Here is a 17,451-nt window from a genome sequence, read left to right as displayed (position 1 = left end):
ACTTTATTTAATTACAAAGTATTGCAGGGCTCTAGAGTGCTCTGTTTTTTTTAATGGTGCAACTAAAAAATCTATACGAGGGGTAAGATTAAATGAATTTTCAATAAGTATCATTAAAGACATATTTATAATATGAATTTGCTTTTGGTTATTGATTGACACGCTGTTTAAAGGTGCTACACACAGCCCCACTCCTTGGTATCGAGCGCAGGCCAGGCGCTACATTTAGATGTTGTATAATATGAAATAGCAATTAAATTATGAAAATTGTTATGAAATAGTTTTTCAGTTATGTAGCCTAATAAAAATATTTAGTACACTGCACAGTGCAATTATTATTTAAATTTATTATATCCATTATTATTAATATTAGTAAAATTGACAAAACACAGAACTCTTTTGAACGTTTGCTTTCATTTTGACATGCTAAAGCGCACTTTTACAGTTTTGTAAAGAAACATCCCATTATGCAGCAGCAGTCAAGTTAGGACACTTAAAAATGCCTTTTGCATTTAAAGATGAACGGCCTGCGAAGTCAAGTTTACATGGTTATAAATTAAATAGATATAGCCTAGTGTGTAAGTGTATTTGCTGCAGATCCACCTCTCACATGTGCTGCAGGTAGGGTAAATGATAATCTTTTTTAAAAATTTACTTTAGGCTATACTGCTATTTGCTCATGCAAAATTAAACACCAGAAAATATATCGTAGGCCTATATTAAGAGCTAAATTACAGTTAGCATCATAATTAGTTCAATTATGTGCTGTAGGCTATTGATTGACCAACACCCCCTGTATACAGTTTACCCACTGCAGGTCTACAGTTCTGATGTGTATTTTGAATTACTTGTTTTAAATGACAGTAAGACATGCTATATTAAGTTTTTATTGTAAAATATACATTATAATCCAGTACAAAGTAAAATAATATTTATTAATGGCCTATTGGCAGCGTATAGCCGTTAAGCTTATAGTCTAAGCATGTCATTTTATTATAATTAACATAAATTACAAACTAGCCACCTTATGATTTTATTTCGTTTCTGTATATTTTTATCAAACGAAAAATGCAATGAGTTATACTTTGGTTTTAATTTTATTAGAAATTTAATAGCCGTTTAGGCAACACTACTTCTACATGTCATTGGCTCTGATTGCGTTTTTTACAGATAACCTATTTACAAAGATTTTTATTAAACAAGTGCCCTACCACAAGATATTTTTGTAGGTGTAAAAATCTAAAAATATCATTATCATATTCTTGCCTTATTCATCTTTAATATAAATATAAAATTTAACACATTCATTGATTAAACTAGGGATGCTAACGATTACTCGATTGATTTATTGTCGGTAACCCTTTAAAACCAATAGACCTTATCGATGACCGATTAAGCATGGGCATTTAATAAGTTATGCTTTGCTCTTTGAGATGCGTCCACGATTTCACACATTACATAATCAAGTGTGCGCAGTTTAGGCTAGGTTACCCTTTTTTAGACAGTCGTGCACTCTCTTGACTTTGCATATTGGTTATGCACATATTGGTCATACCTATTATGCTCAGATCTCGTTTATCCGCTGGTGCTGCCATTAATCCGCTGGTCAAGTAATCAAAAAGTAGGCTACATGACGTTTAATTATGGGCAGGATATTAAGACCAAACATTGGTTGTGCAAACTTTATTATGTTCTCTAAAATTTTAAAGTGTTTTAGGCTACATTATCTTTTTATAGACTGGCATAGGCCTAAATACGCATCACGGCCAGACATTTATAGTTTATATAAAAACGAGCGTCACCGTCGCATTTGTTCACATGCTTTAAATTAATGCTTTTTGTCTCCCAAATTCATATAATAAAGAGAATGATAAAATAACATTATTAACTGTTTAACTGTAACCATTTCTGTTCAGAACGATTAAAGTTGATCTTTTTTTTCGGTTTTCGTTTCTGTTCCTGAAAAATGTCATTTGATTCTGTTTTTCGTTTCCATTCCTTGAACCGGTTTGGAGCCCTGCATATAATACGTTTTTCTGCATGTTAAATAATGCTTTATTAACTCAACTTCATGCAGTTTTGAGATCTAATCTAAAGTGAGGAATATTGATGCTTTATAAATCCCTTATAAATGACAATTAAAGGCTCAGAATCATTCATTTATTCATTTATTTTCATTTTGGTTTTCTCTCTTTATTAATCCGGGGTCGCAACAGCGGATTGAACCACCAATTTATCCAGCACGTTTTTATGCAGCGGATGCCCTTCCAGCTGCAACCCATCCCTGGGACACATCCATACACATACACACTCATTCACGCTCATTTACTACGGACCATTTTAGGCTACCCAATTCACCTGTACCGCATGTAGGAGCACCTGGAGGAAACCCACACCAACACAGGGAGAACATGCAAACTTTACACAGAAATGCCAACCGACCCAGCCAGGGCTCGAACCAGCGACCTTTTTGCTGTGAGGTGACAGCACTACCTACTGTGCCACTGCGTTGCCAGGCTCAGTATCAAATAAACAATAAGTATTTGCAATTGTACCTAAACAAATACAATTACTGTAAATTTTAAACATTGCTGAATAACAGGAGTGTCGAAATACAACATCATTTGATAAAATAATATAATAATTTAACAATACATTACGTGTAAAGCAATTTTATATTTAGACAAGATTGTAATGATTTACTTTTCATTTGATACAGTTTCATTTGAGCATCTTGTAATAAGTAGAAATGAATAGTCATTTTTTTCCTGTATATAATGTAACTGAGCCTTATATTGTCATTTATAATGGATTTATAAAGCATGAATAGCCCTCGCTTTAGATTAGATCACAAAACTGCATGAAGTTGAGTTCATAAAGCCTTTATTAACATACTAAACAACTTATTATATGCCTGAATAATAAGAATTATCAATGTTATTTTGAATATATATTTGTAATTTATATTTATAAATATAATTTATAAACTGCTTACTAATGTCTATTAATGTAGCGTTAATGCTTAACAAACGTTCAACTAACTATTTGCGAATGTTTCATAAATAATTCATTGTGTGCAGTTATTATAGTGTTACCCAACATTTATATATCTTATTAATCAGGCATATAGTAATGGTTACTCTGTCTAATAATAAATGCTTTATGAACTCAACTTCATGCAGTTTTGTGAGCTAATGTAAAGTGAGGACTATTGATGCTTTATAAATCCCTTATAAATGACAATTAAAATCTCAGCTATATTCTAAACAGAAAAAAGAAATAAATTAAAAGGGAGAGTGATTTATAGCTTTATATATATATATATATATATATATATATATATATATATATATATATATATATATATATATATATATATATATATATATATATATATATATATATATATATATATATGTATGTATGTATGTATGTATGTATGTATGTATGGTGAAGCAGTGGCGCGGTAGGTAGTGCTGTCGCCTCACAGCAAGAAGGTCGCTGGGTCACTGGTTTGAACCTCGGCTCAGTTGGCATTTCTGTGAGAAGTTTGCATGTTCTCCCTGCATTCGTGTGGGTTTCTTCCGGGTGCAAAGGCACAGTCCAAAGACATGCTACAGGTGAATTGGGAAGGCTAAATTGTCCCTAGTGTATGAGTGTGACAGGCCCATATGACAGGCTGGCCGGAAGGTGTAAAAAAAGTCGTTATCATATGGACAAGTCTAAAACTGAAGGACTTGTTCCAAAAAGAGCCGACCCCGCAATCATACGGGACTAAGGCCAAAGAAGATATATATATATATATATATATTTTTTTTTCATTAATTTCAAGATACACAAATGAAACTATCTAATGAAAAATAAATCTTTGCAATCTTTGAAATCTAAAATTACTGTACAGTGCAAACATCACAGAAACACTGAAATGAATATTGCCATATTGTGAATTATGTTGTTTTGAAATGATGTTGTATTTTTATTTTGCAATGTTTAAACTTTACAGAATTTTTTTAATAAGATTGCAAAGATTTATTGTTCATTAGATACTGAGCCTTTAATTGTCATTTATAAGGGATTTATCAACTATAAACAGTCCTTAATAGATTAGGTCACAAAACTGCATGAAGTTGTGTTATTATAGCATTTACTAACACACATGGTTACAATTTCTATATGCCTGAATAAAACATGCTAATTTAATTATTAATGTTCATTTGAATAGTTTATTAATCATTTAATAACTCATTCTGAATTATCTTTAAAAAACCACCAACTACTCTTATATACAAATAGTTTGTAAATAATGCAATACATAATGTAGTAATGAAAAATGAATGAGTAACAAAGCATGAAAATACAATTAAGTCAAGTCAAGAATACAGCGTTTGAAGCTGTATTTATAAACTGCTTCCTAAAGTCTATTAATGTAGAGTTAGTGCTAAACTAATGATGTATAGTGTGTAGTTACTATGAAAGTGTTATTCAGATTTTTTTTTTCTAAAGAGCCGAGATTCAGTTTTTAATATAAAAATCCAAAGCTGACCAATCTCTGGATTTTAGAGCCAATGGTTCAGCTTTCACCACAGCATGTACTTCCTGTTTGCTCCAGGATCTTCTCTTTATGGGACCTATGGGTGGTTAAAATATAAAAAAGTGGTTTTAGTTGCATAAATGTTCAGTCATTTTTACAACATGTGCTGTTATGTTAGTTTAATATTGTGATAGAAAATGCTAGAAAAATATGTCTTGCCTATTATTAAAAATACTTAAGATGGAGATGGATTAAAAAATACTTCCTATTAACTCCAAAACTGGTTAATGTGGTTACACTTTATTCCATAGTCCAATTTAGACATTCTTCTAACTATGCGTAACTCTGCAACTACGTTAATTATCTCACCGTAAAGTATTATGTGTTAGAGTATTTGCATACTGTTAGAATGTTCAATAAGACTAACGCTCATCTGATTATCAGTAGAGTATTAGCAGACTGTTAGCTCAAGTTTAGCTCAAAACACTACACTGTAACACATATCTGTTAACTACCAGTTCCTGTATTTTGTGATTTACAAGTGTTTTTTTTTTGTTTTTGTTTTTTGTGGTGGTGAATTGCATTATGGGATGTTGATCTCTGCTCTGTGCACTTTTGATGTTGAAAATTCAACTCTACAGTTTAACAAAGTGACTTTTACTGACATTTTAGTAGTTTGAAATAATGTAATGTATAAGAAATAATATATAGAGATAAATAAGTCTTTAGAATAACAGAAAATGTACCGGCAGTTTATTACAAGGTTTCTGTAGCATGATATACAACAACAACCCAAACAAAAAGTCACTTTTTTTTTACTTTTTAAGATTAAAAGTTGTTGGAAGAAAGATCAAGATCCCATAATGCAATTCAAAAGCAGAAACAAACAGATTTCATAAAAACAAATTATGAAAAACTGCTAATTTAATTATTATTACTTATTTTTATTAATTTTAGAGTGTAGAGTATTAGCTGACAGTTAAGGTTACCTCAATAAAACCAACTCTCATTGGTCTCAGTAAATAGTACAGCAGACTGTTAGGTTACGCTCAAAATTAGTACAATATGACTAACTCTTATATTAATTTAGCAGAGCATTAGCAGTGTTGATTCTAACAGACAGTCTAATGACTGTTAGTTGACAAGTAGTTGCAGTTACTTGTAGTTAGTAGTAGTAGTAGTAGTAATAGTAAAGTAAATTATCAAAATAAAGTGTAACCAGATATGCAATTAGTATATTTTTCAAAGTATTTAGCAATATTGTTTAACTAACATGAAATGAGACATCAAGTGCCACTGTACTGAAATCATCATGGAAGTAATGTGCTTCTGTCCTGTTTTACCCTACATGTTATGTAAATGAGCTTGTGCATTTGGACTTGTACAATAACACAAGTCAGTCACAAATTAACTTTAATGATCATACCTCTCTTTTTTGTGAATGCTGGGTCTGCTTCACTATCTTCACACACACTGTACCATGGTGATGATACTTGAGGGGACTCTGAAAGTAAAAATCAAGTCTGAGAGTTGACTTCTCTGCATAAAGCTTACCAAAATATTTGAGAGGGTGCTCGCTGCAGAGCCATTTGAGGAGAGGTGAGCTCCAGAGAGGGGGAGCATGAGCTGTCGCTCCTCCTCCTGTAAGCTGTTTTAATGCGTACACCAACCCCACCCCTAACCCTACCCCCAGTGACATCACTCGTAGAAGAAGTGCAAAAAAGGTGGAGCTCAAGCTTAAGCTCCCCCTCTCTGAAGCTCACCTCTCCTCAAATGGCTCTGCAGCGAGCACCACTTGAAATATTTATTTGATTTTGTGTTGTTTTTTTTAATGGGTAAAAGCGTGTGATGGTAGCTTAAAAATAGTTTTCAAACACAGCACATACATATCATGATAAAAATAAACATTCTGAAAAAGAAAAATTCTGATCAGAAAAATAAATAATATTTTTACCTTTTAGATTGGACTTCACCTTCTCCAAAATCACGATCCACTGTAACTTTCTCTGAATGTAAAAACCCACACAAAAATACATCATTTAAAACAATATGATATATGTTTGCAAATACAAATGTGTATATAACATCCAGAAAATCTGGCACTGTATTACATGTTTGTGTGTAAACCCACGATTTGATCAAGATTCCACCCTTTAAAATCTGCCGAGCGTCTGTTTTCAAGTCCCAGAAAAACTGAGTTGTGGGAACAGAGCAGTTCTCTTCTGCAGTCATACAGTCATAACACACACATACATATGAAGAGTTTGGTTGCAAAATGCGATAAACGGCATTTTTTGACATTTGGATTTTATTATTGGAAATCACTGTTCAGATGTACCTTAATCTATGTGTGAATTGCTGCCATTAATAACATTTAAGAATGCACATTTTAGGCCAAGTACAAAACGTATTTTTTTTTCACAAAACGCAATTTCCGTCAGACCAGTTACTTTACAAAGTGCGATATAACAGTTAGAGAACGTTCAGGATGCGGCGCGAGCTCAGCATCCCCTGGGAAGAGGGTCATCACCGGTGAAGTGCTCAGAGTTTGCTCATTGATTTAGCGATAGAAGATGAAGTCTTCCACTTCACAAAAATTTATAAAAAGGCCACAAAAGTGGACCAGAATAAGATACTTTTGCGTCAACAATACACAAATGCAGCAGGGAACGAGTCTCCGCTGATGTCAAGAGAAGGCCTAGGAGCGCCTTTTTTCCTACTCCCCATCACAAGATACCTGTCTGCAAGGCGACATTTCTAAGTGTCCTTTATAAGTTTATTTTTTAAATAATTTCTTACATGTAGCTGAGTAGCCTATCTGAAGATTTATTTATGCGGTTGCCCCTTATATTTATAATTAATTCTTGTTGTTGTTGATTTATTACAAAGGAACTTAAAGGGCACATGTTGTTATGGAGAAAACGGTTTAGCTTTTTCACAACCAAATAAATAAGCTATTATTATTATTATTACAATGAAATAATTCATTAAATATGACATAGCGAGGCAAGTTTGTGTCACAGACTCAGCTCCGCCCGCTCTAATCATACAGGTTTGGTTTTCTGCAGCGGTGTGGAAGGAGCCGCCCCCCACTCTTTCTGTACCAAGCTAAAGGTCATTTATCTAACTAACTTAATCTTACTTATCAAACAAAACATTGATTCACTAGCTTTTGGTAATGGTATTAATGTAGTATAATATAGCCTAAGGTGGATGTAGCGTTTTGCAAAAAAAAAAATAAAATAAAGTTATGTTATGTTGTGTACATTCTGGCCAAATCTAACTTAGAATCTTATTATTATTAATCAATCTTTGCATATATTATTCCATATATTTATGGTGTATAGTTTTTTTTTTACCAATTTAAGATGTTTGACAATGTGGGTTGGATTAATATGTAGCATTTTGGCATGTTTTTTTTACTTAATTATAGACATAAAATTAAATAAAAAATATCCTGGATTTGAAAATATTGTGTTCCTGGCCTTCACTGAGCTCAAGTTATAGTTTAATGTACAGAAATTGTGAATGAACTTGACTGTTGATGTCCTGAAAAATAATGTCAAAATTACCAACATTTTTTTAAATGGATATATCTCGTTCTGCAATGAAACTCTTTATATACAGTTGAAGTCAGAATTATTAGCCCCCCTGAATTATTAGACAGCTTGTTTATTATTTCCCCAATTTCTGTTTAACGGAGAGAAGATTTTTTTCAACACATTTCTAAACATAATAGTTTTAATAACTATTTCTAATAATCATTTCTAATAATGGACTTATTTAATCTTTGCCATGACGACAGTAAATAATATTAGACTAGATATTCTTTAAGACACTTCTATACAGCTTAAAGTGAAATTTAAAGGCTTAACTAGGGTAATTAGGTTAACTAGGCAGGTTAGGGTAATTAGTCAAGTTATTGTATAACGATGGTTTGTTCTGTAAATTATCGAGAAAAAAATATAGCTTAAAGAGGCTAATAATTTTGTCCCTTAAATGGTGTTTAAAAAAATGTAAACTGTTTTTATTCTAGTCAAAATAAAACAAATAAGACTTTTTCCAGAAGAAAAAAATATTATCAGACATAGACAGCAGTACTCAAGGTTCGCGGTCTCCACTATGTCAGGCCTTACTGTGTGTGTATTGAGGACTAAGTGTGTTTAACAGCTTCTCTAACATGCCTCTGGTCCCCACAATGTCAGTGCATATGTTCACCAATTAGGACACACACTCTGGTTCATTTCTATATTTTGATTAAGTTAAATAATTACAATTAAATACACCACTACTACAACAACAACTACTATTACTACTACAACTAATAATAATAATAATAATAATAATAATTGTTATTATTATTATTATTATAAACACACCTCATCAGAGTTGTGGGTCTCCTACTGGAGCAGAGCAGTTCTCTTCCTCTGTCATATGGTCATCCTTCAATAAAAGCTGAAAAAAATAAAATATATATATATATATATATATATATATATATATATATATATATATATATATATATATATATATATATATATATATATATATATATTAGTTAGACAGTAGTACTCAAGGGTCCCGGTCCCCACTACGTCAGACCTTACTGTGTGTATTCAGGACTAAGTGTGTTTCACAGCTTCTCCAACATGCCTCTGGTCCCCACAATGTTACACTAGTGCATACGTTCATAAATTAGGACACACACTCTGTTTCATTTCTATATTTTGATTAAGTTAAATAATTACAATTAAATGCACTACTACTACAACAACAACTACTACTACTACTAATAAAAATAATAACAACAACATTAAACACACCTCATCAGAGAGTTGTGGGTCACGTACTGGAGCAGAGCAGTTCTCTTCCTCTGTCATAAGGTCATCCTTCAATATAAGCTGAATATAAAAAAAAATTTATATTAGTTAGACAGCAGTACTCAAGGGTTCCGGTCCCCACTATGTCAGACCGTACTGTGTGTGTATTCAGGACTAAGTGTGTTTCACAGCTTCTCTAACATGCCTCTGGTCCCCACAATGTTACACTAGTGCATACATTCAAAAATTAGGACACACACTCTGTTGCATTTCTATATTTTGATTAAGTTAAATAATTACAATTAAATGCACTACTACTACAACAACAACTACTACTACTAATAATAATAACAACAACAATAATAAACACACCTCATCAGAGTTGTGGGTCACGTACTGGAGCAGAGCAGTTCTCTTCCTCTGTCATAAGGTCATCCTTCAATAAAAGCTGAATAAAAAAAATAAAAAAATATATATTAGTTAGACAGCAGTACTCAAGGGTCCCGGTCCCCACTATGTCAGACCTTACTGTGTGTGTATTCAGGACTAAGTGTATTTTACAGCTTCTCTAACATGCCTCTGGTCCCCACAATGTTACACTATTGCATACATTCAAAAATTAGGACACACACTCTGTTTCATTTCTATATTTTGATTAAGTTAAATAATTACAATTAAATGCAGCACTACTACAACAACAACTACTACTACTACAACAACTAGTAATAATAATAACAACAACAACAATATTAATAAACACACCTCATAAGAGAGTTGTGGGTCTCGTACTGGAGCAGAGCTGTTCTCTCCTTCTGTCATATGGTCATACTTCAGCAAACCTGAATATAAAAAATATATATATTACTTAGACAGCAGTACTCAAGGGGTCCGGTCCCCACTATGTCAGACCGTACTGTGTGTGTATTCAGGACTAAGTGTGTTTCACAGCTTCTCTAACATGCCTCTGGTCCCCACAATGTTACACTAGTGCATATGTTCATACATTAGGACACACATTCTGTTTCATTTCTAGATTTTGATTAAGTTAAATAATTACAATTAAATGCACTACTACAACAACAACTACTGCTACTACTACTACTACTACTACTATTACTAATAATAATAACAACAACAACAATAATAAACACACCTCATCAGAGTTGTGAGTCTCGTACTGGAGCAGAGCAGTTCTCTTCCTCTGTCATATGGTCATCCTTCAATAAAAGCTGAATATAAAAAATATATATATTAGTTAGACAGCAGTACTCAAGGGTTCCGGTACCCACTATGTCAGACCGTACTGTGTGTGTATTCAGGACTAAGTGTGTTTCACAGCTTCTCTAACATGCCTCTGGTCCCCACAATGTTACACTAGTGCATGGGTTCACCAATTAGGACACACACTCTGTTTCATTTCTAGATTTTGATTAAGATAAAGAATTACAATTAAATGCACCACTACTACAACAACAACTACTACTACTACTAATAATAATAACAACAACATTAAACACACCTCATCAGAGTTGTGGGTCACGTACTGGAGCAGAGCAGTTCTCTTCCTCTGTCATATGGTCAACTATCAATATAAGCTGAAAAAAAATAAAATATATATTAGTTAGACAGCAGTACTCAAGGGTTCCGGTCCCCACTATGTCAAGCCTTACTGTGTGTGTATTGAGGACTAAGTGTGTTTCACAGCTTCTCTAACATGCCTCTGGTCCCCACAATGTTACACTAGTGCATACGTTCACCAATTAGGACACACACTCTGTTTCATTTCTAGATTTTGATTAAGTTAAATAATTACAATTAAATGCACTACTACTACAACAACAACTACTACTACTACTACTAATAATAATAATAATAATTATTATTATTATTAAATTTAAACCCACCTCATCAGAGGCTTGTGGGTCTCCTACTGGAGCAGAGCAGTTCTCTTCTTCTCGTCATTTGGTCATACTTCAATAAAAGCTGAATATAAAAAACAAAAAATAATAATTAGACAGTAGTACTCAGGGCTCCCGGTCCCCACTATGTCAGACCGTACTGTGTGTGTATTGAGGACTAAGTGTGTTTCACAGCTTCTCTAACATGCCTCTGGTCCCCACAATGTTACACTATTGCATATGTTCATAAATTAGGACACACACTAAGTTAAATAATTACAATTAAATGCATTACTACAGCAACAACATTCACTACTACTACTAATAATAATAATAATAATACTAATAAACATACCTAATCAGAGAGTTGTCGGAGCAGTTCTCTTCTGCAGTCATATGGGCATCCTTCAATGAAAACTATTTAAAAACAGCTTTGTTATATAAGTCATGTCATGACTATAAAGCTTTCATGACAGTCTTATGAACCCCCCTTTAAAGTAAAGCATTACCCAATTAATTAAACTTTTTTTTACCCATTAAGACAAGAAGAAGATATTAAGAGATTGATTTCATTATCTCTTATAAATGATGCAAACTCTTTATTTTTGAACAGATTTACCCTTAATCTATATTAACATTAAAAACTCTTAGCTTTGCTGAATGTATTAAGGATTAATGTATTAAGTGATCAAAATGTCAAACCTTTCTTCAAGGCCAATCACATGCGCCATAGTCAAACGTTATTTCCTCTCCAAAGAAAATATCCCTGATTGCAAAAAGGCACAAATGAGGTTTTCTCTGAACAACGATCTTATTGACAGTGCAGTTAGGGTGCAGATGGTCATCATTCACCAGCCGGCCGAGGGTCTCGTCCTCATGATCGGCATCAATGCTGCAAAACTAAGAGAAAAGAGCAAGCAACATTTTAATTATGCCCTCTCATAGCAATAAAAAGCTAAACTATGGCATGAATACAAACAGAATGAATATGATATATACATGTACATTTGAATGGGGAAAACACTTAACCACCTGTTCTTGTTTTACCATATAAAGTCAAACATAAAGACAGTATTTTTATTAATATCTCATCTATGCTTTGCTTCCACAAGCTCTATCATTTGTACTCAACCACAAAACTTCCTTTAATAAATGTGGACAACGCAAACTCTGACCTAAAAGATTTAATGTGTAGGGTTCAAAAACTACAAAAACCTCACATTAGCATCCTCTCTGTGTGTGAATTATAAATACAGTAAACCTTTTGAAGTGGATCAGAACCTTTCCTCAATGTTGTTCTAATACTATTGAACACCTGTTCTTCTTTCTTAGGACAGTTTTAAAGAACTTTTTTCAACTTCAATTGTTTACAGGTCACACTTTACAATCAGGTTTTATTAGTTAATGTACTTACTAACATGACCTAGTAATGAACAATGCATGTACAGCATTTATTAATCATAGTTTAACATTTACTAATGCATTATTCAAATCTAAATTCATGCTTGTACCAGTAATAATGCATTGCAATAATTAATGCATTGTGCGTGTTTAACTAGTAATGAACAACTTTATTTTCATTAACTAAAGTTAAACAACATGAACAAATACTGTAATAAAGTATTATTTATTGTTCATGTTAGCAAATGCATTAACCATCATTAACTAATTTAACCTTATTGTAAAAGGCTACCAGTTGACAGCAAATAAATAAATAAAACACACACAGTGAACATTTATGTACTTTTATATATGTTTTACACTAAGTTGGAGTTTATTATAATTATTTATCTAAAATAAAACGTTTCTGCACGTCATAGAACAATAAATTAAGTACATTTCTAGGACCAGATGGCCCCACATTTTAATTATAACCTCTATATCACTACATTAACGTATAAATAGTATATAATAGTGTTATTTCAGGATTAACGTTAAATGTTTAAAGCAATTAACCATTTAAAAAGTACGATACAAGAACTATGAAAACATACCTTAGTAACCTTCTATATATTCGGTTTCCAGTGAATGGGTCTTGTCGGTGGAGCTGGTGATGTGTTTCTCCGCATCTTTTAATGGTTTTATCCTCCGTCGATCCATTTAGCCGCACGGTGATTGGTGACTGTCTGACCGCGGCTCATGCACTCCACCCCGGCCTCTGACTCACGTAGCACCGGGCAGTTAGCACGTTAGCACATTAGCGCGAGTAACTTTTACTCGTGTAAACAAGTTAAATTACATACCGAACTGTAGTTTGTGTCTTATCAGTGTTATATTAATACGTAATTTGAAACAACATCGATTAAAACACCCAGGACATTCGTTAAAACATTTAATTAACTATACCTGATAACTGTCAAAATATGCAACATAAGTATTTGTCATAAAACCGATTTCATTACATTATGATGGTGAAAAACATTATAACTTACCCGAAAATTCGATTAATTTGATGATAGATCTTAATTAAGTTGATTAAAGTCAGATTCATTTATGAGATCTGCGCATGTGCAGTAGCCAGAGTGTGTAAGTGTGTGTCAGGGTGCAGTACCGCCATCCGACTACAGGACCGCTATAGAGCAGTGCGCCGACACACACTTACACACTCAATTCAGGTAAATGGTCAAGGTGGGGATCAGTGAAAAAAACTGCACTAGGCATATCAGCAACGCCCCCTGAGTCTTTTAAAGGCAAAACATGGTGGGGACCGGGCGATCGGTCCCCACTATGTTTTTGGTCCCCACTTTGTGAGTGTGCTATCATGCTGAGGTCCCCACCATGTAATAAAAACAAACACACACACACACACACACACACACACACACACACACACACACACAACAGGTTGTCCTTTAGTCAGTACACAAACATCAGCTTATAACACACACACACACACACACAGACAGATAGAGACACACACACACTCACACACACACACACACACACACACATGCACACACACAATTGCACACACACGCGCACACACACGCACACACACACACACACAAACGCGCACACACACACACACACAGGTTGTCCTTTAGTCATTACACAAACATCAGCTTATAACACACACACACACACACACATACACAGACAGACAGACAGAAAGAGACACACACACACACACACACACACACAAGACATGTGGAGTGTGTGCTGAATGCTGGATTGTGATTGGCTGATCTCAGTGCATTAATAACTGCAGTAAAACAACATGAGTGTGTGTGGAGCTGTCAAATCAGCTTCTGAATGACACACAGAGCTTTTAGATCAGATGTGGAAACAGAAAACAGAATGGAAACACAGAAACAGACAGATATAAAGACTGAAGGATTCATTCAATGATCAATTGACAAAAGCGCAGCACAATAATAAAGCAGAATTCAGTGTTAAATGACTTGAAATATGATGGAGATCTTCATCTTCTGTCAAATGCCTCTTCATCATCTCCAAACATTGCTAAGTTGGAGAGCAGTGAATCCAGACCAATCTGCAGTCCTCCTCGCCCTTTGAAAGCTTTGTGGGTTTGTGTTCTGTTTATTGTTCATAATACTTCAGTTATAAAGGATTAGTTTAGGAGTTTTTTGTCATTTGCTTTATTTGAGTTTGTTCAACATGTGATTGTCACTGGACTATATCAGAACCAGCATCACTGTCTGCTGATCACTTTTATTGCCTGATATTTTGTGTTCATGTTAGTTTATAAGCAGAAAAGAGCCAGATTACAAGATATGTGAGATATTTGCCAGAAACATCTTTGTTATGTCCACATTGTGAATGTAAATTGATATTGTTTATTTTCTTCCTGTTTATAGTTTTACTCCGCCCTTATTAAAGTGTGATAAAGGACATTCTGTGTCTGTGAAGTTAATGAGGGAGAGTTTAACTTGCTGTTAAAGTATACACAGGACGCATTTGGAGAACAGTACACACACATCTCTGAGCTGATACTGTACAGTTCTTCAGCAGAAATGTAGAGAACAAGTTTCACTGCTCAACTACAATGCTGAAACTGTACAGTGTTAATATGAGATATAATATCACGCTTAATGTGAGAACTGCCCCAGTGCACTGACATATTTAACAGGTTTGATTAATATCTGGACACTAGAAGAGCAGTGAAGTATCAAAGTATCTGTACTCACAATAAAAAAGGCAGTGCTGCTCCACATACTTGAGTTTGTCCAGTGTGTAGTTTGGATCCTCCAGTTGTTCAGAGAGCAGCTTGACTCCTGAATCTCCTGGATGATTGTAGCTCAGATCCAGCTCTCTCAGGTGTGAGGGGTTTGAAGTCAGAGCTGAAGACAGAAAACCACAGCCTTTCTCTGTCACCATACAGCCAGACAATCTACAAACACAGCAATAGTCCACATCACACAGTTGGACAATCACACATCTCTTTGAGTTGTGAAGATGCTGACTGCTGTTTCTGCTCATGTCAACAGCAGTGATGAACACACACATCCTGATCAGCTCTCCTTATTGATCGAGCCATCGCATCAGCAAACACACACACACACTCACACACTCAACAAGGACTCAACATCATCTGTAGAAGTGTACAGAGCATGACACGTTACACGTGTTATTATATATTTTTAGTTATTTTACTGTAGTTGAATCTGGTAAAGTTTTAAAACAGTGAACTGAGACTGCAACTATTAGTGAAATCTATATTAAAGCTCTTCAAATATGATTTAGATTTACAGTAATTGTTTTTCATGTTTAAATCTGATTTATTCCTGTGTTTAAAGCGTTTGTCATTCCTCTACTTCAGTGTCTCAGACTCATTCAGAAATGATTATTAAATGCTGGATTAATGCACAAGAGAGTTTGGCGAACACGTTTTACACCGTTTCAAATATATATTATATGTGCGGCTGTATAAGTCACATACAGCGCTCAGCATAATGGAGGACAGCCCATTCTGAAAACCAAGACTTTCCTCCATTTCTCAGTCAATATAGGCAGTGTATTCTGCTGCATTTAAACAGAACACATTTATTAAACAGATTTATTTATGAACATCATATTTTAGTCAGCAAACATTCAGAAATTGACAGATAATACAGTTAAATTCAGGCTAAATAGTGGACATAATTATATATATATATTGCAAAAAAAAAAACTACAAAATTTCAGCTAAATGTTTTATTGTTTTGCTTCTCCTAATTTTCCTCTTTTTATTTAATATTTTTTTACAACATAAATTTGGCTGTATTAGTTGTTGGACGTTATCATCAGTTATTTTGTTAGATGATCTCCAGATTTGGCTAATCTATTGTATATGCACAAATATAATACTGTAGAGCTTCCTATTAAACTATGAATGTAAAAGAGAGATTAGTGAGGGCTGTACTTATATATGCTGAGCACTGTATATTGTTCACCCAGAGTGTTTACATGGTCACACAGCAGTAACACAACAAGCATTTAGTTTGGGCTAGCTTCTGCAGATGGACATTGCTGTACACTGCCCTTGATGGGTGAGTGGGGGAGTGTCTGTTGTCTCTCAGGTGTGAATTATTCATGAGCATTGTCACTCACACACACAGCTGAGATCACCCAAAACAAACTTATGGCAATGAGTGTGTTTTTTTTTTAACCTAATTTTAGCTATTTTTTTCTCCACAGCTTACTAACCACACATAATATTTATTTCTAAAAAAAAACACAAGCATGTACATCAATATTTCTCACATATTATTGTAGCTCAGTTTGTGCTGAATACAAATAAAACACATGTTGGCCAGTTCTGTGTAATAAGTAGCTGAAATAAGCACAGATGTCAGGGCATGTCAAAACATCTCAGGGGCCAAAATCACCTCAGACCCCTGAGGGTTAACTACAGGTATAGTATGAGCAGTGTGAAACACAATTACTGATAAACCATAATTCCTGTTATCTAAGGTTTAGTATCACCCAGGGTTAACATGTTCAAGCATGAAGAGCTCTAATATGAAACTGTCTGACTGTAGTTATTGTAGAGTGGAGAATCATTTACCTCAGTGTCTCCAGTTTACAGTTCACACTCTTCAGTCCATCAGAGAGCTTCTTCACTCCTGAATCCTTCAGGTCATTGATACTCAGGTCCAGCTCTCTCAGCACACAGTTTGAGGATTGTAGAGCTGAAGACAAACTCTCAAAGGACTGAACAGTGAGATTACACATGGCCAATCTGAGAAAGAAGAACACAGAT

The 17,451-nt window shown here is 34.1% G+C and overlaps 1 protein-coding gene and 2 long non-coding RNA genes across 14 annotated transcripts in view; 1 reads left to right on the top strand and 2 right to left on the bottom strand.

Moving 5' to 3' along the window:
• Positions 1–17,451, top strand: part of LOC141381913 (uncharacterized) — a 560,761-nt gene that overhangs the window by 510,914 nt on the left and 32,396 nt on the right. The window lies entirely within an intron of this gene.
• LOC137489658 (NLR family CARD domain-containing protein 3-like) overlaps positions 1–17,451 on the bottom strand; it is a 113,748-nt gene that overhangs the window by 78,566 nt on the left and 17,731 nt on the right. For 6 of the 10 annotated variants that reach the window (XR_012402500.1, XR_012402499.1, XR_012402503.1 and 3 more), the window contains 2 exons: positions 17,257–17,430; positions 15,398–15,600 (listed from right to left, as the gene is read on the bottom strand). Coding sequence is in view for 5 of the 10 variants with exons in the window: in XM_073948325.1 (XP_073804426.1) it covers positions 15,398–15,600; positions 17,257–17,430 (377 nt within the window). In the remaining 5 variants the exon portion in view is untranslated. The remainder of the gene's footprint in view (positions 1–15,397; positions 15,601–17,256; positions 17,431–17,451) is intronic. The other 4 variants (XM_073948323.1, XM_073948324.1, XM_073948326.1 and 1 more) reach the window with 2 other exon arrangements.
• On the bottom strand, positions 3,820–13,795 carry LOC101884095 (uncharacterized). 3 transcript variants are annotated; one of them, XR_012402714.1, is made up of 15 exons: positions 13,682–13,795; positions 13,244–13,407; positions 11,952–12,149; positions 11,605–11,666; positions 11,256–11,334; positions 10,871–10,946; positions 10,505–10,580; positions 10,114–10,190; positions 9,724–9,799; positions 9,355–9,432; positions 8,911–8,986; positions 6,663–6,753; positions 6,486–6,537; positions 5,958–6,035; positions 3,820–4,628 (listed from the first exon to the last, which is right to left on the bottom strand). It is a non-coding gene; the product is annotated as an uncharacterized lncRNA (long non-coding RNA). The 3 variants fall into 3 exon arrangements; XR_012402713.1 differs by lacking the exon at positions 6,663–6,753 and having other exon boundaries at positions 13,244–13,411; XR_012402712.1 differs by lacking the exon at positions 6,663–6,753.

The sequence above is a fragment of the Danio rerio genome, chromosome 4 (assembly GCF_049306965.1).
Source record: "Danio rerio strain Tuebingen ecotype United States chromosome 4, GRCz12tu, whole genome shotgun sequence".
NCBI lineage: Eukaryota > Metazoa > Chordata > Actinopteri > Cypriniformes > Danionidae > Danio > Danio rerio.
Note: the sequence above shows the minus strand (reverse complement) of the source record. Positions and strands in the feature narration are given on the sequence as shown.